The sequence below is a fragment of the Nematolebias whitei genome, chromosome 13, assembly GCF_014905685.2.
Source record: "Nematolebias whitei isolate Nwh7 chromosome 13, NemWhi1, whole genome shotgun sequence".
Lineage (NCBI taxonomy): Eukaryota > Metazoa > Chordata > Actinopteri > Cyprinodontiformes > Rivulidae > Nematolebias > Nematolebias whitei.
Window position 1 is genome coordinate 9109456 of NC_056510.1, and position 25534 is coordinate 9134989.

General features: G+C 39.8%; 1 protein-coding gene across 1 annotated transcript in view; it reads right to left on the minus strand.

Annotated features, from left to right (window-relative positions):
- Window positions 1-25534, minus strand: part of slc39a10 (solute carrier family 39 member 10) — a 36828-nt gene that overhangs the window by 4199 nt on the left and 7095 nt on the right. Inside the window, exons 2-8 of the mRNA XM_037686304.1 lie at window positions 13310-14428; window positions 11250-11427; window positions 3587-3762; window positions 3164-3328; window positions 1525-1630; window positions 1146-1454; window positions 975-1055 (exon numbers count right to left, since the gene is read on the minus strand). Of these exons, the coding sequence (XP_037542232.1) occupies window positions 975-1055; window positions 1146-1454; window positions 1525-1630; window positions 3164-3328; window positions 3587-3762; window positions 11250-11427; window positions 13310-14407 (2113 nt within the window). The 5' untranslated portion in view covers window positions 14408-14428. The remainder of the gene's footprint in view (window positions 1-974; window positions 1056-1145; window positions 1455-1524; window positions 1631-3163; window positions 3329-3586; window positions 3763-11249; window positions 11428-13309; window positions 14429-25534) is intronic.

A 25534-nucleotide genomic window follows, 5' to 3' on the forward strand; every position in this document is an offset into this window, starting at 1 on the left:
ACTATTGCAATATTCTAAACAATGTTTCTAAACTCTAAACGCTCTGAGCACAGAATGTCATGATTTCAGCTCTGTGCCTCCTGCAAGCGCTCTGGGCCACGCCCACTTCTCTGCTCTGCATGGAGAACAGCTGATCAGCTGCAGCAGGAAGCTTTTCCTGCAGCTGTGGGCTGCATAAAGGTGCAGCAGGTGCCAACTAATTTAAAATAATTTATTTTAAATAAAAATTCCATGCCGACCGTGCGGCTCATCCATCAATCATCCAATTGTGTGTCATGTCCAATCTTAGTTTGAAAAACCGCGATGGAGAGAGTCCGCGAAAAATGAGCTGCAAAGTAGCGAGAGACTACTGTAACTGGGATCCTGAGTACATAATTTCATTCCACCTCAAGTACCACATGTGATGCGAATGACAAACTTGACTTGAACTTGCAGAGTCAGGCAAAACATCGTCGCCCACCTTTACTTCTAATCTCACCATTTTCTCACTAACATAAAAAGACAATCACTGCTGAATTTAACGTTGCCAGATGTGTCCTCAGAGGACAAACTGCCAGTAAGAGCAGCTGTGTGGACTGAAGAAGGTGTGCCAGGTGCGCTCCATCATCCTCGCTGACAGATATTGACATGTCGTCTCGGTCCTGTCAGACACAAGTTAGTAATTTTGGGGAAAAAAGCTCTTTTTTTCTCAGCATGATGACAACGGTGATGATTATTGATGTGGCTCGTTTTTTTTTTTTTTACGTTTCGAAGGCGGGGAGATGAGAGACTCGCTCTGATTAAAGTTTCAGGTCAGGTGAGAGAAGAGGCGCTGATCATCTTCACATCAACAAACAGAAATGTATTTTTGAACAAACATTTTTGAGGCTAGTCGGCTGCAGCAGCCATGCTGAATAGGGTTGACTCCAGTTGTGGATGTTAATTTACGTGGTGTGCACTTTCACAGTATTTTTCTACATTCTTGTCGGTCTTACCCAGTTCATGAGGTAATTCGTGGCAGAAAACAGCGACAGAGGTGCTGATGCCGCCTGTTAGGTTGGCACTGAAAGCTGCGCCTGTGAAAATACAAATAATCTAGTATCTTTGCTCCTGAAACTGGTTTGTCGTTTTTTTTTTTTTTAATGATTAGGATTAAGTTTAGTTACCGATAGCGAGGCCATCGCTGAAGTTGTGCATGCCGTCTCCCATGATGACCATCCAGGCAATGCTGGCTATCCCAGCGTCCTTCATCTCCTGGTCTGAGTGACAGTTCCCTCCATGAGAGTGTCCGTGGCCGTGCGAGTGTCCGTGCTTCTTGGCCTTGTGGACGTTCTTTTTTGTGGGTGACTGCTGGTTCTGTTGGGGGTTTGAGAGCGCCAGCGGCGTCTTGTTGGTGGGGGAGTCGGGCGTCTGGAGCTCTGTGAGCTGTGTGTCGTTGTGACCGCTGTCGCAGGAGACGGCTGTGCTCTCCGGGTCTGAATCAGAGCGCAGATGTTAAGAGTGACAGCTGCAGGCGGGAAAACTGCACACCTGAACACCTCTTACCTTCACTGAGTGGCTTCAGGTTCAGCCATTCTGCATCTGAGCGCCGATTTAGCTTGTGATCTGACAGCTTCCTGCCAATCTTCCCCTCCTCGCTCACCTTCATACCCTGTGAGCAACACGTTCTATTTACAGACACTCGGTTCACGCCAGAAACCTCAAACAGCCTCGACAAAAACAAAACTCAAAGACAACATCAAAGTGCTCGATGATAGCTTAATCCAAAGGTCTGCAACCTGCGGCTCTGGGGCCACATGCAGCTCTTTGGGCCGTCTGTAGTGGCTCTTTGTAGCTTTCACCAAAAATATCACAAAAATGAATTTTATATAATTTCACAACAATAACAGAAAAGGTTAATTTTAGCAACATTCCTGTACGAAGAAGAACCTAATGCAAGGATTGAAACAGATTGATCTGATCATGCTAGTAGTTTTTTAGCTTGTTGATAACCATGTCATCAATCCAACTTCCAGCCGCACAGTGTGATCTTTGTCTCAAATCCACAGAAACCCAAAATTATTTTAACACTTTCCATCCAAGAGGCTGAGAAGAACAAAAAGTTTTGTGAACACATCAGATCACAACATTATGAATCAACAGAGCTCGAAAATGTGAAGTTTCGGTGAAAATGCGACTGCCGAGGTCTGAATGACTAAAACACTTGCTGAAAAAGCCAAACACTAGCTAAAAGCTAAATTAAGCAAACAAGCTAAAAGATGAAAGTAGAAAAACTCAAATTAAAAGTAACAGAACTCTAAACTTATAGTTTAAAGTACTAAAGCGCTATATAAGATGGAAAAGTTCCGTTTTCTTAACTAAAGGCTAAAAATAGCAAATGCTTAAAATTAGCAAAAAACAAGCTAAAAGCTAAACTGAGCAAACAAGCGAAAAGATGAAAGAAGGAAATCTCAAATTAAAAGTAACAAAATGCAAACTTATGGTTAAAAGTAGTAAAACGCTATAAAAAATTTAAAAGTACCATACTCTTAACTAAAGGCTAAAAGTGACAAATGCTTAAAATTAGCAAAATACTAGATAAAAGTAGCTAAATAAGCAACACAATGCTAACTAAAATAAGCACTAATAGATGAAAGTAGAGCCAGTCTGCTGAAGTAGATTTCAAAAGTGAACCACGTTTTGAAGAAATTAGATATTTTGGGATTTTTAATGTAAATAGTAAAATATTTTGAACAGTATAATTTTTTTTTTGTTAAATATGTGTCAATGAAATATTCAACAAATCGTCCTGATTTTTATTTTCACTCAACCTATATGTTTTATTGTCCTTAAATGAAATGTATATTTGACGTTTCTACAAAGAAAGGGCTAAAATGAGCTGCATAGTTCAGAATTAAATTTTTATCAAAGGAGGTTGAAGCTACAAAACATTTTCCTCCCTTTTCTCATAAATAGTTTGTTAAAATTTCTTCTACCATGAAAAAAAAAAGAGTCAAAGTTTTTGTTAAAAAAATTAAAATATTTCCTACACTGTATTCATGTACACACTGGAACAGCTAGCAGAGTTTGCAGCTCTGGACACTTTTAATTTAGCGAGCGAAGTGCAGAAATGTCTTTTCAGATTAAAACAGCTGCAGCTTCTTGATTTAATCAACTTTTTACACCTGGATCAAGTCGCTCTCACCTTCTGGTCTTTGTAGTGCTTAAACATGCCAATACAGTGCTCGATGATGAAGAGGAGGTAGATGCCGGCCAACGCCGTGAGCCCCTTCCACACTCCATCAAAGGCTGTTCCCAGATCAGTGTCACTGCTGGAGCCATGCTGGCTGTGGTCGTGTTGTCCCTGAGACTGCAGAAGGAACAAACATTGGCTCACGAGCAGACAGAGATTTATATAGAAGCTGAGTCATCGCTCTATTATGCTTTTCTAAAATTTAAATTGTTGCAATTCTACACAAACTGTGGTGGCTATTTTCATTTTCTGCAAGTTGTTCCAACACCTCCAACTTTACTAAAGATAAACAAATGTTCTAGGAAGTAATTAAGGTGGTAAATACAGCACAGCTGAATTCTTTTTATTTTTTTTGGTTAAGTGCTGTGAGCTCACATGAGGCAGCAGGTGAAGGAGCGCATCGCCACTGAGCGTGCCCACTGCCAACGCCACCAGGAACGTGAGCAGGAACTTGAAGCAGGACTGCTTAAGGATTGGAACCAGAACCACACCAAGCAGAGACAGCAGGCTGATGATGGTGATGGACACAAAGCCCCAGATCCAGACCCACACTGACGAGAACAAAACAGTTTATTAGTGTCTTTGGTGAAAACGTGATTTCCTTTAAAATAAAATTTAAAAACACAGAGACGTGCAGCAATTAAAAGCAACACACAGCACAGCAGCGAGTGTACGAGGCAGCACACACAATAAAATAAATCCTCAGAGTTTGCTGATCTGAGTCCCAGAGGGGGACTTTCATCGGCTGTGATCCGGCACAGCAAACAGCCCCCATGTGTTCCCAGTCGAGAGCGCGACTAGCAGCTCCTGCTCAGAAGATCTGAAGGATCTAACAGGGATAGAAGGTGTCAGGAGGTCAGTTCTGCTGCCTGGAGCCAGATTATCTGCGACCTTTTCGGTGTAGAGAAGGATTCTGAGCTGAATCCAGCAGTGTCAAGACACGATAACAGAAAAGTGATACGAGAGCGAGCCTCAGTGAGCAGCTTGACATCACTGGACAACTGTAAGCCACAAATAAAAGAATATTTCAGTCGTTTCAATGGTAACAGCTAGGGATGCAACGATACATGTGATGATTTGGACGAGTACAACAAATACTTCATTCACGGTGATCACAGCTCCCATAACAGCACTTTGTTACCAGCCAGGACAAAACGAAGAAACATTTGAAGCAATCATGGCTTGTTCAGAACAATAATTTTGATCTAAACCTGCTGTGTCAGGGTTCCCAGCATTTCATTAAAACAGAATTCTAGTTTTGCCCGATTGTTCCCCCGAGTAAATCCTGAAAATTGAAGAGATATTTCAGCCACTTTGAAACTGTAACCTATAGTACGTAAATACGGCAATTATTCCTAATAATTAATTATTTTGTATAACATTAGAAGCTAAAAAGCCACCAGAGCCTATTGGTAAGGACAAAAGTACACATGTACACTGTAGAAACAGAACATAGGCTTAATGATCTTAAAATACTAGCATTGATACATGGACATGTTAAAAATCTCAGAAAGATAATTTTTTTAATCAGCAGATCATCGTTTAAATTCTCAGTTTTCCCCGTCTGGAAAAGCCATTTTCCAGGTTTTCCCTGATTTCAAGTCGCCAGGAACCCTTTGTGTGGGAAAACTTCCCTAAAAACAAAAGTATCAGCACTTTTTAATTTTTTTTTTTATTCATCCCTCTTATACCAAGCCCATACCTAGCTGCAGCCAAACACCAAAATGGAAGTCTGCACGTTTCTTAGTTTTGACAATCATTTGAGGAAAATACTTGTACGTAGAGATGCACGATATTGGATTTTTGGCCGATATCAGACATGCCAATATGTTAAAACTTATTTGGTTGATAACCGATACCAATACTAATATTTTCCCCCTAGACCTATTTGCTGAGACTACATAGCTTTCTCTGCTGTGGAATTAAAATACAACATTATTCTGCATGGTCTTTGTCACTTTGGCCTGCTACCAAATGCAGATACCAAAAAGGGGACCGAAAATGATGTAACACTTCAACTTGGATTATGTTTAATATCCAACTTAAATGGTAAATTGTATGCCTTATATATTATAAACAGCACCTTTTATATCAGTGAGTTATTTTGATGGAATGTCCGATATTTAACTTTACTGTTAATATCGTCCGATACCATGCCGATAATATTGTGCATCCCTACTTTTAAGCAATATAAATACAGGAACACAGTTTCCTCAAATGATAGGGGTGGTCGGTTTTCATATATATCCTTTGGCCATATAACCTTTTGTTCTCCTTGATGTAGCCACACACCAAAATGGAAGTCAGTACATCCCTTCTTTTTTAAGTTATCCTGCTCACAACGTTAACGAACGGATAGACGGACGGATACAGGGTATTTCCAATTCCCCCTTTTCCCCCCGCAACAGGGGACTAAAAAGAACCCCAACAGCTGCTGCTTTAACATATTTCAACTGCTGCCTGATGCTATTTGACCGTTTTTTGTTCTGTTTGAGTGTGAATGAAACTTTCCAGCTGAGGATGTCAGTCTGTGTGTCCTTGTGATGACATATGATGCCTGAAGCACAAAATACGAGACAACTTTCCAGCAGAATGCTACCCCCGCCGACCCTCATTTTGCATTCAAGGCCACAGTCATGGAACACAAAAGAAAAAGTGAAAAAGGCACGCGATCATTTAAAGTGCCGGTCCAGCTGTCAGGCAGGGAGGCATCTCAAAACCCACACAAGTAAGAGAGAGAAAAGTTTGTGATTCTTTCGTCAAAGATGACCAAATGTTTAATGTAGTATGAAATTCAATGTCACACCGAAGCTGCTGCTGCTGCGTTTGCTCCAGCGAAGATGCTGGGTCCTTCACAGTTGACATTCAGCTTAACCCCCCCCCACATTGATTAACTGGATGCTGTGTGCATGTGATGTGCAACTTTCACACCATTTACTTCAGATTATTTTAAAGGTAACAACGAACCAAACAAGTGTCCAACAATTATTGTGCTGCAAAGCAGGTGCTCTGCCGGTAAGTCTCTGGTTTTGCTCCAGTTCTGCAAAATATATTTTACAACCTTGTCCATAATTTTACCCAACTCTAATTGTGGTGCTTTATTATTATAAATGACAGTAAGCACAGAGCCAGAGGAAGAAAAAGAACAGCTAATGAGTGTAAAATTATACAGAAGACACATTTTCTTCTGGTGTAATCGGCCCCAGGTGGGGCGGCTTCAGATGATCAGAAACACACCTCTACCTGACAGAGTGGTCTTTAGAGGGACTGAATCCTGCTGTTACCGAACCATTATCCAGCTGCAGGATGTAAAACCATTAGAAAACACCTCTCTGATGGCTGCAGTCTGTCCACTCGAGGAACAGGGGCATGGAGGAGGTGATTTGACTAAAATAAAAACAACTATCCTTGGAAACTCACCAACTCCCAAATGCTACTTATGATGATGGACGCAGCTTCTCCCATCACGGTCTTCAGTGTGAAGCAGATAACAACCTCTTGACACATCAGCTCACTCACCAGTTTACTCCATGTCATCGTCATCAAGATGGACAAATCGGACAGGCTCATGACGGCTCAGACCTCAAAGCTAACCTTCATGTTGCAGTTTTATTGTTACAGCATCATTCTGCATAACAAAGAAACGTTTATTTTATTTTTTTTACAGCTCACTGCTTTCCTATTTGTCGCCATCGGACCGAGCACAGTGCAACCCTGAGAGGCAACTGTATATCAGGTAGACAGTTCATCACCACATCATCGCAGGTCCCTCGCACTCCTGCAGCTCATCTACTTCTCCAGCTCATTACCTTTTTACAGGTGTAGCTCGGTGTGAATGCAGTTGCGAAGGTGATGCAATGGGGGCGATCTGAAGTCGGCGATAAAGGAACAGAAGAGAGGAGAGGGAGACCAACTGGTCTGTGGCTTCTCTCCAATTACGCATCTCCTGTGAGCCATGGCTCAGAAAAATGGCCCGCGGTGTCGCTTAGACTCTCCTAATTGGCACAGTGCAAAAAGAGGGGGGAGTGGGGACTGGAGAGAAAGAACAGCACATTGTCTGAGCTCCCCCATGAAGACCAGCAGGAGGTAGATGAGAGGCAGCTCCGCAGCGTTTCCCGATGTCTGCGGTTGAATCTCAGTTCAGCATTTCTAAGAATCTACCGCCTCTAGTTTCCCCACTAATGAGGAGCCATTGCTGCCCTTTTGACTTGTTTGTGCTGTCTCTCCCATCATCATTACCATTTTTATGGTTGTTGTGAGCGGTGACACGGTGCTGCCTAAGGCACATGTGATGCAGGTTCCTTCGGAGGGGACGGTGTTTAATAATGGAACGTTCTCACAATTGAACTTAAGTGCTTGCTGCTTTATTCTACCCAAACCCCCCAAAAACTTTAAGGAGCACGTCTGTTGCTGCTGCACTGATTATCTGTCGTGAAAAGTGCCCTTTTCTACCTCTAATTCTAATTAAATTAGGTCGTGCAGAACGTTTTATGACCCCATACTTGCCACGTTGTGCTGTTGTTTACAGTGATGGGTTCACAACTTTTACCGGCTTTGCCCGAGTTTTAATTAAAATTAAAAACACAAACACACAGCAGGAATAATAAAGGTGAATAAAAGAAATAAACAGAAAACTCCACATCCTTCTGATGATTACACAGGTAGACATTTTCTTTATCAGATCTCAGAGCTTCACTTAGAAAAAGTTGTGAAAATATCAGCTAAGTTTCAGAGTTCGTTCCAGTTTTGATTGGTATAAAACTTTTATGGCTTTATGAGTTTTATTTCACAAGCTGTAACTTATTAACTCCATGATATGTTGATTTCATATTTTAAAAGACTTGCAAAGATAGAAACAGAGAGAGTTCCCAGAGCAGGACTTCACACTTAGTTCACAGAAATGTTTTTCGTTGTTGAGTTTTGTTTAAAAACCGCACCTGACTCAGGCATGTGATCAGGATATGAAGGGAAATAAAGAGGACTCGTGGGAACATAAACATTTATTTTTCACTTCAAGCATGCAGGAAATGAGTCAGCATACACAAGGGCAAATTATTACTGCTAAACAAATAAAAAGTTTCAATGTCATTTGTGTTTACAATACACAGTTTTAAATAGGCCTCGCACAGTGATCGCTGGACATGGGCACCGGCGACCCCCGTGACCCAAAATGGAATAAATGGGTAAAGATAATGGATGGATGGATAATATTGTTTGAAATTTGACAATAAATGGTCATTTGTTTTGCATGTAGTACCTTTTTTGACCACCGGATGGCAGTATAAGACTGTTTGAACCAAAGGATGGATAGTGAGGGAACAAGCAGCGTGTCTCTAAGTAAAATGAGAGGGAGGCCCCTTGACGTGACATGGGCTGTCTCTCATTCCTTTGCTTGGTTCTCAAAATGACGGACGCTCGGTGTGGTTTGAGCTCTTTAGCATAGCATTTTTCACACAAAGCTTTTAATAAAATTAAAAGAAAAAAATCAGTAACCAAGTTCTCAGCTTCATTTGCAGAGAAAAACAACTTTTTACACAAAGGCACAGGTTTCAACTGTGAGTTTTGGAGCTTTGACAAGAAGGAGGTTTCCCCACCCTGACGTTGGCCTGTTAGCTTAGCTTCTCAGCTTAGCTGCTTTTAACGAGCCAAAAACGCGACTTTTGGATCGTTAAAATGAATTTTAAAGAGAAGAGAGAAAGGGATGGGTCAGTGAAGAGCACTGGACTTGAGCCTTTTGTCATCCGGTGTCTTCAGTAAGAGAAAGACGAAGAAACGATAAAGTCGATAAATGAAAACGAGGTCGATAATTTTCATTTATCATGCGATTAATTGATTTATTGTTTATTGCAACAGGCCTAGTCCTAAACCAGAGCATCTTCCCCATGAAGCATTACAGACTGATGGATATAATGAGTCAAACTGGTCACCTTTAATGGACTGAAGGCAGGATGCTCGGTCAAAACTCAGCACCACTCAAATTGCACCTTCGTCTCCAGAGCTCCTGACGCTTTCATCAGAGGATCACATAATATGTGTTTATCACTCATGTTGTCCAACTAGCTTCCTTTGTTTGTTTGTGGCCATGTGTGATTCCTGGTAAGAGGGAAAATTTCATGGGATATTCTACTGTTTAAAAACAAAAAAAACAACTCACTCTTGCAGAGGCTACTGTGCAAGGTGCACCTTCCAGTCACTAATGGCGCTTTTCCACGGTCTCAACTCTCATCGGTTCCAGATCACACCGCACTAGTTAAGGGCCTGCCCATTGCCAGTACCCATCCCCGCTCAGCCCGGTTTATGGGACCACCTTGTTCGTGTTTACAAGCGAACTGCTCTGAGATGATGACTTTGATGTAAGCAGGCAGCAGCCGTTGATTGGTCAGAGGAGCTACGTCACTGGATGACGCTCCCAGCAAATCAAAAAACTACTTCTGAACCTCGATTTCCTCTCAGATCATGTTGAGTGTGTTGTTTTTTCTAGTTTCTGGTATGGAAGCTCCAAAAATAGTGCTGTGGACCAGTGATGAGGTACAGACTTTCCTAACTTTACTGGTCGATGTTAGGATTCAGCGTGAGCCGGACGGTGGCACAAGAAATGAGCTCATTTAGAGAGATATTGGAAATGATGGCACAGCATGGCTATACTCAGACTTTAAACATTGCTGGGATAAACTACAGAAATTGAAGTCCTATTATAGGGCAATTAAGGACCACAACGGGCTGAGTGGCTCGGACACATTGAGTTACAATTCCGCCCACAGAGCAGGGAAACAAGTCACAGTGGCAAATCCCATACACCTGAGAAGAACTGATAAGACGAGAGTCGAGTGGAGTCGCACTTATCAATGGCAAAGTGGCTTTAGGTAATTCATCTCTTGGCCCTACATTTGACAACAGATTATCGTTTTGATGTGGGCAACCCTGTTGCTTGAATCAAACTGTAAAATAATGAGCTACCCACCAAAAGGTTTTACATGGCCCTGACTGCATCAATCCATCCTAAAGTGCAACGCCTTGACAAAGTTTGACAAAGGTGGAGTGTGTCGGTGACTCAGTCCAGACTCAAATTTCAAAATTCAATATCCACTGCAGTGTGAGGATCTCACCATTGTGTTTACCTGAGAATATGACCAGAATATGTGTATTGATACCATGCTAACTGGACATAGCTGTAAACATTACACAGCCAATTACCATCCGTAATGACAGAACAAACAGTCTTAGTGACATCCCTGCACACACACTATAAAACTCCAGCTGGTCCTTTTATACCCCAGATGTTAGCTAAATGCACAACTATATTTAAACCAACATTTAGGGAAACAAAACAACACTGCACACGAATACAACTGCAGCTGAGATTACAGCTGTAGCTATTTTCCTAATGAATAGTCAAAATTAGCAGCCTTCCAGAAATATACAAATGTGAACAGGTAGTAGGATATTCATAAAAACTCCCTTCGGAGGATAAAAAAGGTAGTACTACAGACAAGACATAACCTTACATTATCAGCATCCCAGCGTTATCATAGTATAAAGGAAAAACATGCGTTGTCAAACTAGTGCTTACACTTTGATGTGACTGTTTCAACTTGGACAGCTAACGCTAACAAGAATGTCTTCAAGTCTGCAGTCTTTGATTGGATTTTATTTTTCTACAATCAATGACCGAGGTGCACTCCTAGTGATGATGTCGCCAATAAACCATTGATTTAAAAGGACGCAACAATGATGTAATGATCAAACAAGCAGGGTGGACTGCGATAAAAGAACAATGGGCTAAAAGGCACCGTTTGTTGGTATCATTAGTCAGGTTATATGCAAAGCACTGGTTAAGTCAGGAACGTTTGTCTTAAACCACCTGAAATGTAAGATGAGCACAAGCACATCGTTTTGTCATGAAATGCGTCAGAAAACATTATGAAATACCTGCAAGTATAAGGCACAATTCTACAAGAAAAGCTTGGGAAAGTTGACACTGGCTGAAATGACTTCTCGTTTTCTGCTGCAATGAAGCAAATCGATGCTTGGCTCTTACCAGGACTGACAGGCTCCAGGGCCTCTTGCTCCACCTCCATCTGATGGTAATGACGGATGCAGACTCGACTGTCTATCTGGTACAGCAAGGCAGGACACAGGTAAGTGAACTGGCTCGGGGAGATGAGGGATTCAGGATTCAGTCCGTAGTAGGCGAGGAGCTGAGTGAGGTTCAAACACTGGATGGGCAGGGAGATACAAAGACAAGAAATATATATAAAAAAGAACACTGGTGACCAATAAATAATACAAAAATGTTAGGCATATTTTTCTTTTATTAGAAATTAACATAAATAAAAAGAAGTGATGCTCGTTTGAGACATACTGAAAATATTTCTACAAAATGGTTTAATCAATCTTTTAAATACTTAAATCTAACAAAAAACTGTCCAGAATGGCGTCACTTTAAGTGCCAGGTTTAATCCCCCAGAGTGTTTCATTAAAATATTTTTGTACTTCACTGATTAAAAAACAAGACTACTATAAAAATTGCATTTTATTTGGTAAAATTCAGAGTAAATACTGAACATTGAGTGACCTTGCTGGAATTTACTGAAATTGCTGAAACTTCATTGTTAAGATTAAAACAATTGGGAAAGATAAATTAGTAAAACAAAAACGAAAAACAAGTAAAACTGTAGCTTAAAGCTAAAGTTAGCTGAATAATACATACAAAACTTTAGCTACACAGAAGTTCAGCAAAAGTATCCAAATACCAAAATACAAAAAACTCCATCTTAAAAGTTAAAACTAAACTAGCAGAATGATAGTTATGTAATAAAATAGTAAAAAAAAGATGGCTAAATGCCAAAATCAGAAATAGATTAAAGCTTAAACCAGCAAATGTTCGCTAACAGCTAAAATTTGCAGAACAGTAGGTAAAAGCCAAAACTACCAAAAATGTAAGCTGTTCAAATATCTCAATTTTTCAAGGACTTGAAAAATTCTTCATTCATTTAAATAAATTAATTGTGGATAGTTAAAAAAATATACAATAAACAAGTCATGTTCTTAACAAAACTAACATTTTGGTATTGTAGAAATAATTTACAGTAAAGTAGTCCCTGGTTTATCGCGGGGTTTCGGGGCCACGCCTAGGCCTGTCGCGATAAATCAATTAATCACATGATAAATGAAAATTATTGACCTCATTTTCATTTATTGGCTTCATCGTTTCTTCATCTATCTTTTTCTACTGAAGACATCGGATGACAAAAAGCTCAACTCCGGTGCTCTTCACTGACCCCTCCCTTTCTCCTTTCTCTTTAAAATCCATTTTAACCATCCAAAATTGTGTTTTTGGATGGTTAAAATGCAGCTAAACTGAGAAGCTAAGTAATGAGCTAAGCTAACAGGCTGACCTCGGGGGAAAAAACATCTGTCTTGTAGAAGCTCCAAAATTTTTGGTCGAAACCCGTGCTTTCGTATAAAAAGTTGTTTTTCTCTGCAAAAATAAGCTGAGAACTTGTTTATTGATTTTTTTAATTAAAAGCTTTGCGCTATGCTAAAGAGCTCAAACCACACTGAGTGTCCGCCATGTTGAGAACCAAAGAGAGACAGCCCATGTCACGTCAAGGAGCCTCCCTCCCATTTTTCTTAAAGAGACACGCTGCTCGCTCCCTCACTATCCATCCTTCGGTTCAGTCTTATACTGCCATCCGGTGGTCAAAAAAAGGTATTACACACAAAACAAATTAAACATTTCTTCTTAAATTTGACAATAATTACCAATTATTGTCAAATTTCAAACAATATTATCGTTTATCGCAATAATTTCTGAGACAATTAATCGCCCAGCAAATTGTATCCTGACAGGCCTAGCCACTCCCCCCACAATAAGTGTAAAACCACGAAGTAGCGAGGGACTACTGTATTCCAAAGTAGTTTCAATAAAAATAAAAAAATTGAGGAAGAGATGATAAACTGGAACTTCATAAAGATTTTTTTTTTTTTGTGATTTGATAAGAAATTTAACATTCCTTCAAAATGTTGAAAGGAGGAAGAAAAGTTCTCACGAGTTGTTCTCATGTACCAGCAACCGTTCATTAAAAAAAGTCCTACCTCCTCGTGCTGGTGCGACAGACTGCCAAGATGTCCGGAGAGCATCGGTGTAGGTGTGGCAGGCGCCCCCGGAGCCTCTCTCTTGTCTTTATGAGAATGACTGTGAGTATGTTTTTCATGATGATCAGGACTGTGTTCATGTTCGTGATCACCTGACGGAGATGTGTCAGGGGAGAGGGATTTGTTTGGTACTTGCTGGCCCCTGGCCTTCGTTCTGAGCCTTTTGGGCCTTTTTGTTGGAGGCGGAGATGACTGATGGACTTGGGATGGCTCCAGATTGGCAGAGGGGATCTGTTTGGGGTAAACAGCAGTGGTGTCTGTGTGCACTTGATGGGTGTGATGTTTATGAGCACCACTGTGATCACTGTGATTATGGTTCTTAGGTTGAGAGGACACATCCTTGTGGTTAACCTGCACCTGCTCATGTTGGTCCCCTTCATCATGAATGTGATTATCATCATGTGCATCCTGCACATGATCATCAGAATGTTTATGGTTACTATCCTCCTCCTCACTGTGATGATGAGTGTGTCCATGATGGTGAACATGGTCATATTTGGCAGGAACATCAGCAGCTGGACTCACAGCTGGAGCGTGGCTGCAGTTTGTTGGACCCCGCTCTGTTGAGGGATGGAGGGAACGGGGATGCTGGTGAGGATGATCAGGCTCGTGGTGGTGGCCTTTGCTTGTGGATGAATGTGAGTGCAGACCCTCCTGCAAATCCAGCAAGTCAAGGTGGGCTACATGATCGTGGCCTAGATGCTCGTGATCCACATCTACCACCTTGACTCCTCCCAGGCCCAAACTAAACAACAGGCTCTCAAATCCCTGGAAATCTAAGCGGTCCCTTTGACCGTAGCGCCTGAACAGCTGCTGGATGTAGAAGCGCTGCTCTTCCTCCAGAGCGTCTCCTTCAGGACTTCTGGAGTCTGGAGACCCGGCAGCCGCGCTCACGTATGGAGCCTCAGAGATCTGCAGGTCGCTGTGGTTGTCATGGTGATGTCCACCGTTCTGATCTCCGTGGCAGTGGTTGCACTGTTGAAAGAGGAAGGTGAGCACGCACAGGAAGCAGAACTTGGTGTGCACGTGCACTTGCATTGCGCCCTCACTTATGGTCCCCTGAGGAAAAGAAACAAAACAGAAATGGACTCATTTTACTTCTAGAGTGATGAATATATCCAGAGGAACTTTAAGGGTTGTGTCAGCTCAGTGAATATCATGAGGATGCTTTGTCTTGATCAGAGGTCTTTTAAAATAATTTAAAAAAAATATATATATTTTTTATTTTAGATTTGCCATGCCCTGGATGACTGAAAACCTACACCAGGGGTCTGCAACCTGCAGCTCTGGGGCCAAATGCGTTATTTGGTCCCTGGCTCCATGAAGCTTCGACCAAAAATAAACAAAATTTTAAATTAATCTGTACCGTTTTCTTAACCATAACCCATAGAAAAGAAAACAAACAAAGACTAGTTTTAGCAGTTTTTCTGCAAATGTTTAAATGTTAAACAATGAGGAAAATCATGCTAATTAGCTTTAGCTACTTGATTTATCTAAATCCCAGGCTTACAGTCTCAAATCCAACAAAAATCCTTTAAAACAGTTCTAGGACAAGTTACTTATTAGAAATATGGGGAGCATTTTTTAAACATAATTAAAGTCAAAGTAAATGAAAATAGTATTTTTAAATTATAAATCTAATAAGTCACAATCACATATACAACAATACGGCTTAGTCTTTGTACACTTTCAATAAACATTACTTTAAAGTGGGATGCTTAATTCCCTGTTTTCAATAATCGTGACTATTTTGACAATAAGCATGGTTGTGATTTTGATCATAATCAAGCAGCTCTAAGTTTCTGCAATAATCTGGGTTTTGCAGAGGCAGATCAAAGCGTACAAACCTTGCCCTGAAACACTGATGAGCTGCAAGATGATATCAATTCACACATGATTTTATGGAAACAACTGGAAAACGAGGATAACAGTCTTGTAAACAAACAACATCCGAAGCTGCAACACCTTTATCTTAGAATAGCAGATCTAATGACTGAATCGGGAAGCATTTTGGAGCACAAGAAACTCTCTACTGAGGATTGAGTAACAAATTGCTTGTTTTCTCCCACTTTAAAACGCCCGAAGCAGCAATATCATTCCAGTCAAATGATCCTCATAAGGTCTCTTGCGAAGCCTGTGGGTGGTTGAAGCATAGAGAGAGGGGGTGGACAGAAATAAAGAAGGGTCAGATGAGGAATACTGTTGGATAATGTTGAGAAGGCGCACAACATAGACCAGACAACTGCGCACACAGACACTTTTGCCCGCCAGCTTGTTAGCAAAGTTTATACCGGCGTCATGAGGGAACATAATTGTGCTGTACAGAGCAAAGATACCGTTAAAAACAAATGGGATGACATATCCTCCTCACAGCTGTCAACACTAGTTACAACAGAGTGCACACTGCAGGTCTCTGAACACCAACTAAAACATCAATATTTACTACATTGATTTCTTTTTCCACTCCCACAAGGTAGCAAGATGCAGCAAAACAAAGAATCTGAGGGAAAAAAGAGAAATTATTGTATGGAACCTTACTTTGGAACAGAATAAAAGTCTGCTATTATAAAAGCATCTATCTGATAAAAAAAACAACATTTTTTATCCAATATCTGACCAACCACCATCATAACACTAGTCCAGGGGGAGTCCTGCACAGAGATGTTGGCACAGATGCTTTTATCTCTGTTGTCTGAAACATCTGGGGATCTAATGTTTGACTGTTTAGGTTTCTCTGGAGCTCGGCGGGTTTATTTTTTTGGGTGTTAAGAGTGCACGTTCTGCTCGAGGGAGGTCCATGTTGCCCAGGAACACTGAAGAATTGGGTGGGTAAAAGGTCACAGGGGGTTCTCAGTTTCCAGAGTTATGAGGCTTCAGTTTTGAACATGTTCAAAAACGTTTGTTCACCAAATTTTCTCTTAAAATAATCAACGTCAGAGCAGTCTTCTCAAACCCTCCCCAGTTTTGTTTTAGAGCATCTCCAACTTGTTGTTGCACCAAACTCTTCTGATAGAAACCACGTCCAAGTCTAAAACCTACACCCGAGATAACAACGAAACATTGAAATCTTCAAACGTGTACATTTTTATGTTAAAAGTGTGCTCCAGTAGATTAAATCATAAATGTTTTTCCTTTCCACTGTTGCCTTCTTGCTTGCTCAAGATGAGTCTGCTCCTCAGATAAATAGTGTTAACTTAATTTTATATATGAATGTTTCTGTTCAGTGCCCTGACATGACTTCTGTTGTGACTTGGTGCTACATAAAATAAACCGAACCAGCTGCGATGGTGCGTACAAAGTGGGCCGAGGCGTGCACAACAGTGGCAGAGGTGAGCAACAAAATAAACTCCCGTACATGTCCGGGGATGTCGTTTTGCAAGTCGAGCACATAAAAATGAGTTGTGATTTCTAAATCTAGATGTGGCAAATGTGGCACAGCTTTCTGGTCACTAACACAAAAAAATCAACTTGTGGCTGTGGAGCCATGTTTGTCTTTAGCGCCTCTACAGCAGCTCTCAGTAACAAAGTAACAAGGAAATAAATAATGTTTATATTCATAACTACATTTGGAAAGGCTAGTTTAAGCAGAGTTTTGACTGTTTTTATTAAACATATTATGTTTATAATGGCACTAATAACACTTAAAATTAGTTTTTCTGACAGAAATATGAACCCATAACTGCTTTGTGAACTCGGCTTCCTATAAATTTAGTTGTAGCGCTGGATTAATTAGTTTTTAAGATTTCACTAGAATTTTTTTTTTTTTTTTATAAAGTTTTGATTATTTTGAATTTGTAACTTGCTAGCTTTTGTTACTTTTAGTCCAAGTTCCTGACAAAATGTTATTTTACTCATACTTGGGAGGGAAAAACTGTGTAGTTTTGTTCACGTAAATAAATTATGAGTCATCAAAATGACACATTCTAGAAAATGATGGCAGGTTTTCCTTAAATCAACTAAAACTGGAAGGTCTGTCATTAAAAAGCTTAAAAACAAGGTTATTATACGATTCTGCTTTTATTAGAGAAAAAATACTAAACATAAATATCCAAGAACTTAATTTTATGTTCATTATTTTCATTTTTAACGCTGCATATTTGTTTTATTGTTTCACAGCTGATTTTATTATTCATCTCAAAATAATGAAAAGACTCACAGCATCTAAATTATATTCAAGAGTGTCTACAAAATAATAAAACAAAAAGAGAAAGTTTTGTAATTTGTCTCAACATGTAAAATACAAAAAAAAGTCACCAGTTTATTGTAGTTTAATTTCATATTGAAACCAATTTTCCATACATAGTATTTAAACATTTAATTAAACAATTTAATGAGGTTAATTCAAGTTTTGTTCCTGTAGACAGTTATGGTTTTGACAGTTAAAGTTGCAGACCTTCAGCTAGTTTAGTTAAAAAGTTATACCTCAAACTTTCAACTCCACTTTGAATTGTAACATTGTCGAACATTTCAATGTTGTGGCTGATACACGTTCAGAATTTGACTTGTCCAAAAGGCAAAGCTTTATCTTCAAACATGATACACATAATAGCAGCACTTATGTTTTTAGTGTACAAGAGTAAAGCCACAAACTGATCTCAGCCAATGAATTTGAGTGGATGGATATAAATCATGTCTTTAACCCTAATGAAATGCTTAATAAATGAAATTATTAAAAAAAGTCTATTGAAATTAAAACAAACCCCTTGAAAAAAATAACGCACTGAGCACTGAAGAGATCAATGTCCTATCAGCTGATGATTAAAAGTATGGAGCTCCTTCATCTGCGATAACGAGATCAATCATTCATGCACAACATTGTTTCATTTTTTTACGTTTCAGTGGACATGCAATGCCATCCGATACTTTGTCTTGAAAACTGCACAAGTTGTATCGTTACCAAAGTTTCTGCAAAATTCAGAGTAAAAGAAAAACCTTTACAAACATCCTGACAGACCTAGCCTAACCACTTAACTATCTGCACCTACATAAGCCTGCAACTAAAGCAGATGTTAAAAAAAAAATCAAACTGGTGATTAAACACAGGCTTCGTAATAACTAGTTCTACTAAAAGGAAGTTCACCTACCTTTAACTAAAGATAGAAATCAAAGATGAATGAAATTCTGCCTGGCAAACGAGTGAGCAGGTCGACCAGAGCTGCAGAGTGTAAGTGCAGTTACAAGCCTCCTCCACTGCTGCAGACAAGACACTGTCTTTAAACAGGAGTCTGCACTGACCTATGAACCCAACAGCAGATAGGTTGGGGCAAAACCAGAACCTATTTTTAAGAACACACCCACACAGCAATAACCCTGCCTGCAGGGCCTTCCTGATAAGACTCCTTGTTGTGCATTTAATGAAAACAAGCAAATCTCAGTTCAGCTCGAGTCAAACTTTGTGTTTCGCCAACTAAAGCAAAAAGTAAGTGCTGCAATTTTATTTTTAGTTATTTTATGCTCATTAAAAATGTCAAACATTTGCTTAGATTTACAATTCAGCTGTCAAATAAATTGGTGGAAGATGTTCAAGTGGGTAGATTTTTTTTTTTTTTTTTTTGGGCTTGTCCGAAGCTGCTCAGTGACGGATCCTGGCCAGTTAAGGGAACTTTTATTCACCACTGGGTGCAATGGTGGAGCTAGGGGGCATAAATTCATCTTTGGCCTACAGTCTACCCCAATCATTTGAGGACAATTTACTTTTAAGCAAAATAAAATGTAGAAAACACAGTTTCCTCAAACAATAGGGATGGCCAGTTTTTATAAAAAATATACATACATACCCCCCGATGTTACACTGTATAATGCAATAACTTGGTATCTCATTAAATAATCTTTGCATGCCCTACAGTCATGATGCCACCAAACTTCAAGCTCCTCTAATAGATAAACAAGACATATGGGTTAGTGTATTTGAAAAGGCTGATCATAGAAAAGCTCAGTTGTTTACAAAAGAAGAAGAAATACACCCTGATGTCATCTGTTCAAAATCAGACTGATGCGTCATAAAGGACTCAAAGCTACTGACTAACACTCACCACTGACGTGTTGCGTTGTGGGGAAACAACTTTGTGTCAAAGCTATTCCAAGTAACACAGACACTGACCTCAAACACTCATCTGTGTAAAACTAGCATCTCACAAGGCTGCGACTGCGTTAGACAGGTTGGAGACTCAAATTTGTGACAAAGTAGGTAAACTATTTAGTTGCAGCATCATTTGGGATGTATTCTGTCACAACAAGCTCCGATTCTTGATTAGGCCTAATTCAATTCAAGCGATAGGACTGCAAACCTCAGCGACTTACGGAAGAAAATTGAAAAATGTTGGGAAATGTTTTGAAACGTTTGAGAGTCCTTCGCAATTTCTCTTTAAATGCTGAGCCTGACTCACCAGAAACAATAACACATGCGAGTTAAAGCCCACATCCTCAAAAGGCACATCCTGGCAAATCTTTATGAACGTCATCGGAAAACAACTCAATTTTACTATTTTTGGCATAGTTTAGTTTATCGTTATAGATTTTATCAGCTTTTTTTTTTTTTTAACACAAATGACAGTAAGCTTAAAAAAAACGAATTACCTCCAAATTTTACTAACAGCTGCTTTAAAAATCTCATTTAACTTTACAACCACTCCCACATAAGCACCAAATAAATAAACCTTTCCTTTTGACATATCTGGAAACAGCTTCTGTGCATTACTGCTCAGAAATGATTTCCAGAATCATTTCTAAGTTGTTGCCGGCTTAAAGAACACCGTTTTCTTTAAAACCAGCGAGAAAAAGAACCTGGCGCTGACCTCTAAGCTGCTTCATATGATTCTCACACGACTAGAAGCATCCCTCTCATCGCAGAATCAGGCTGTCTGAAGCCGACTGAAGAATGCAGAAGTGCACGCACATAAAAAAGCCTCATACTCGAACTTTGCAGTTATACAACATCAAGTGAACATAAAAGTTTAACGCGTTAGGTGTTTCAGATGAATTTTAATTTAAAAAAACATTTTCTCTAAACAGTGGTTTTCATCCTCTGTGCCCGAGTCTAGCCCTTTGACCACAAATAAAGGTGCATCTCCCTCCTCACGTCCTTCAAGCCCAGTGTGCACGCTCATATGTGCATGTGGATGACAAAGATTAATTGGGAAATGCTGAGTTTTTAGTCTTTAAATGAATTAACTGCGGTATCTGAAATCCCTATCAAATTAAAAAGCTCTGCAAGACATCCTTGTCATTTTGTTTGATACCCTGCAGGTTTGAAAATAACTCGTTCAATTCGAGGTTTAGATTTTCAGAGGAAAATAACGTTTTTTTCTTGCTCAGACTCGAAGAAATCCAGCCTCTTTTATCATTTCTGCTCCCAACTTTGACTTCAAATCAAGCTGCATTCACTACAATAATCCCTCAATCATAGCTGACTAGAAAATAAATGTTATCCTGTTTTTTTTAGTGTTTTTTTTACCAAAACCGGTCAGACATTTAAGACCTCACAACCCATGTCAACTTCTAACAAAGTGATGCCGCCACATGTGGCTTCCATGTTGTTGAATTGTTTTAAACTAGAAACACTGATAAGCCAGGAGGACGCACAATGAGGCGTCTGTACAAAGAGGGGAGTGAGATCACAGTGGGTTTGAGGACAGAGAATTTAATGTCAGATGAGTAGTTTTTCTTAGCAGGGCCGAAGGCTTGTGAGTGAGGGCAGATGCAAGTCGTCACATGGACCCAACTTCCAACAGATGGTCTGCGGAAACGTTGAAAGGCTACAATCTGTTGGCGAAGGATGAGGTTCTGGAGAGCAACAAGCATTAGACATGAGAGTTCAAGCAAGTTAAAAAAATAGCTGTTACCTTCTATCAGCTTTAGATGCATTTATCTGTGATGTTGTACACTTAGACTATGTTCACACTGCAGGTCTTAATGCTCAATTCCCAATTTATTTTTTTGAGTGGTTGGTTACATTATAATTTCAATGCAACCTCCATCAGACTCCACTGTGAACCGTTTACAGTTCTGAGGCAACCTGCATGCGAAGAAGATGTGACATCACATTAAGGAAGTAAATGTGGATGCAACATGAAGCTCTTAAGATTTTGTGCAACCAGAACCACTTAAATTTAAATTAAACAGGCTTGTTAGGTCTAATGTTAATCTTGCCCCTTCATGGCTTCTCCAGTGCAGCATTTTATTTTTTGGAGTGGGAGCGACGTACTGAAGGTAAAAACAAACTCGAGTATTGAGCCCATCATGTTAGTATTGATACGGTCTGATACTAACATTAGTATCGACACAGCCAGATACTAATGTTAGTATGATCTGTTGCTATACATTTTCAGTCACCCAGGAAATGTGAAATACAAAGAAGCAACTGGACTTGACTGTACTGGATATGTGGAAAAAAAATCAATTTTGGTCACACAGAGGAAAAAGAAAAAATAGCTATGGGCTGCATTAGCCTGCAATGTTAATGTACTGGTAGCCCCTGAAACAGGTACAACTAACGAACTGTCCACAGGAAGTGTTATATATATTATACTGATACAAGCGCGTGTGGAATTCTGTAAAATAGACTAAAGTTAAGTAAAGTGCTATGTATTGTCATCATATCGGTTCTCTGCATTTAACCCATCACACCCAGATATGCACCCAGAGAGCAATTGGGGATTAGGTGTGTTGCTCAGAGACACCACGACATGTGGGAATGGCTGGGGATCGAACCTGAGACTTTCGGGTCCCGAGTCGGCTGCCCTATCTCAATAAGTGATCACAGTAGTGATATATCAAAGTGGTGGATCTCCTGAAAATATCCTGACTCATGAAGCTTGAAGTCACATGAACGCCGAGAGCCTGTTTCAAGTCTTTCAATGGCCAGGCTGATTTTTGCATACTTAACAAAGGTTGTATAAAACGGAGAGATAGTTTGTAAAATAATTTAACATGAAAAATTAATGATGGGGAAAAAAAGTCCAATTTGAAGCTCAAATATGTCCAATAAACCTGAGTTTGAAGAGATTGTACAATGACGCACATGTTGCCCAGTACCGGTAAATAACATTTCTAAATTCATTTTAACTATTGCCAACCGGCCACACCTTCCCCGAACACCCTACAATCCAACAACACCTCCTAAGACAACAAACATTACATCAGTAGAGTTCTTCTGGTCGAAGCTGTTGGGTCACTTTCTGATTTTACTGTTTCTCATCATAAATTCTGGGAGCAGAATCAAAGAACGGCAATAAAAATAAAAAAAAAAGACATGAGATGGCTGTGGTGAGACGCAGGTGCAGGGCTGAAGCTCTGTGGCCTGGAAGCGTGTTCATTGTAGCGCATGACACTTTCAGACCGCAAGACACGGCCAGACACGAGGGTGTAAACACAACAATTAGCTAAGAGATACACGGTGTAGATGTCAAACTAATAACACACTGGCAAAATGGCAATGACAGTTCATGCTCACCTCTAATCCAAAATAAGCTCAAAGGAACAGGAGCTCACTCCACCCTGATTAAAAAAAAAAAAGCTCATTCCAACACGAACATTTTAGCAGGTTGAGTTTGGAGGCTTTTGAGTCCAGTGACTTAACGTACAGGGAGGCGGGGAGGCACAGGGAGGGAATATATTGTGTCTGCGTGATTGAGCAGTTAGGACTCTAACAGATAAATCACATGACCAGGAATTTATGGTGCAAATGCTTCTGCATTTATACGTGTGGTATTTATAGGACTATATCTGCACATTTTAGCATTAACCATTTATACATGAGTAACTTTTATAGTCTAAAATAATGCCAAAGAATAGCATCATTAAGATGGTATCTCACTGGGCTGCGACTGTTAACTAGTTCATGACTAAAAATTTGGGGAAAATGATAAAAAAAAGGCAACATTTCTGTTGCAGTCTCACTGAGCTTTGAATGTTTTCAACCAAGTGGCCGGCAGTTTGCAGAACCACATTTTGAACATCGAGGTTTTGAAAAATTACAGTCTAGTTGTGTGCGTGGCTTGCAAAACTGCATTCTTGGCCATTCACATTATTTTGTTAACTTCCGTCCACATCGTACCTGCCTCAGCTCACTTTGCACCCACCCTGGCAGCTGCACCCACATTTACGATTTACTCCCATTTTCTCTATGTTTATTACAGATCTTATTCAGCATGGTTTTTAGACATGGACATGTTTTCTGTCAGAGGACAGTTTCCATGCAGGTGTCAAAATGCAGCTCAAGTGTAAATAAAACTGGTTGGACAAAAGATCCGGATGGATCTGAGACACCCGGGTCGACTCAGACTATTTTGAACATGTTCAAAACCGAAATGACAGGACCGCTCGCCTCTGCGAATCATGCAAGTACATTGAGAAACACCAAATGTTGCAAGACTTTCTGGTGACTCCATCATGAATGCCTTTCAGGAAATAGTCAGAGCCCAATAAGATACTACCTTTAAGTTTGCAAAATCATTTTTAGCTCATCCACCTTCTAAGGTCGGCACTGATTCATGCCGTATGTTCCACAGGTTTAATCTGACTGATTGAGATGTGGGTTTTGTCCAGGTAATGTCTAATTTGGTCAAAGTAAAACAAAATTTGAACAGAGACTGAAATTTTACTTTACTGTATTTGTATTTTACGCATGGTAAACCTACTGAAGTATAGTTCTGTTGGCCTGAGTTACAATGAGTAATTTAAACACAAATTCTTCTTCAGTCCAAACTTTACCACGGGAAGAAGTTTGCCCTTTGGCTGGCCAAGTGTTGACGTGAATGTTGGTTCTACTGTGGAGAAGTTAAAGCTATTTGAAGGATGTTTGTCATCTGGACCAGTTTGTTCCAGAAAACGTCACACAATGGCCTCTAAGCACAAAATTACCTCCACAATCAGCTATAAATGGCAAAAAAAAAACCATGATGGTGGGGTTAGCTTGACAATTTGGAGAATGATCCTACAAGGACTTACAAACTATAACCAGCATCATCGTACCGTTTGAAAGTCAGTGAGTGAAAAGTGTCACAAACAGCATCAGTGTGGGGACGGTGTTACACGTAGAGCTGATTGTTGCCATTATGAGCATGACAAATTTACCATGCAGGTCTGTGTTTACAAAAATCTTATTGGAGGCCAGCTGTTGCGTTCCACAGTTAATTTCACTCAGGGATTTTGGTCTTAAGTATTAAGATGACATTTTCCAGTTTTGAACTTTGCAGGCACATAAATAAAATATAAACGAATGCATGGAGGCAAAATGAGTTGTATTTCTGACGTACATGCAGAAGAAAAAACGCCAATTTCATGTTTTGTTCTGCTATATTGTTTATAATCAACTAGAACTAAATTAAAAGATTATTTAGTTAAAATAGAAGTAAAATTAATTTTGAAATAAAAAAAAAGTAATTTGAAGACGTGCAAACAAAACATTTTTAGAATACAATTCAGTTTGGTAAACCTCCCAATTTTTTGTGTGACCAGTAGTTGCTTTGTTTGTTGTTTTCCTTTCAGATTAAATCTACAAATAAACCAAAAACCATCTTCAAATTTGTCACATATACTAGTCCGTTTTGTCCACACACAGTAGACTGAACATGGAAGTTTAGCAAACAGAACAGACATGATTTCAGTGAGATGGTGTGTGCATCTCAAACAGATTTGGTCCCACTGTAAAACATAAAAGCGATGAACTCATGACGTCCCATCTGTGTTTGCTGAACCCAGACGCTCTTTTCATCAGCGCTGCCAAACCTCCCATCACAGTATACTTGTTCAGATGTAAATCTCACGAACTGAGGTTGTTTTCTATATTATCAAAGCAACACTGATTTATTTAGTCCTGTAGGCGTTTTAAATAGCTCTGTGAAATATCTCTTGATTTGAATGTTCAAAACACATTAAGTGTTTTTATATGCAGAAGTTGTCAATGAGGTCTGCTGATGTGGCCTAAGACCTATAGGAGATAACGTTTAGAGGTTTATTTTTATCTTGACAAGTACTCGGTGTCTGTTAATTGTGTGTAAAGTGCTCCATGAAAGCTGCTAAGTTAAAACTGAATGCCTGTTTTACAAAAAGAGAGAACGCGAGACAACTGAGAGTGTTGTGGGACTTGAAAGATCCAATAAAGCTTGAGCTTGATCAATATGTAGGAGCGAGGCAAATTTATTTGTATAGCGCATTTCATACCAG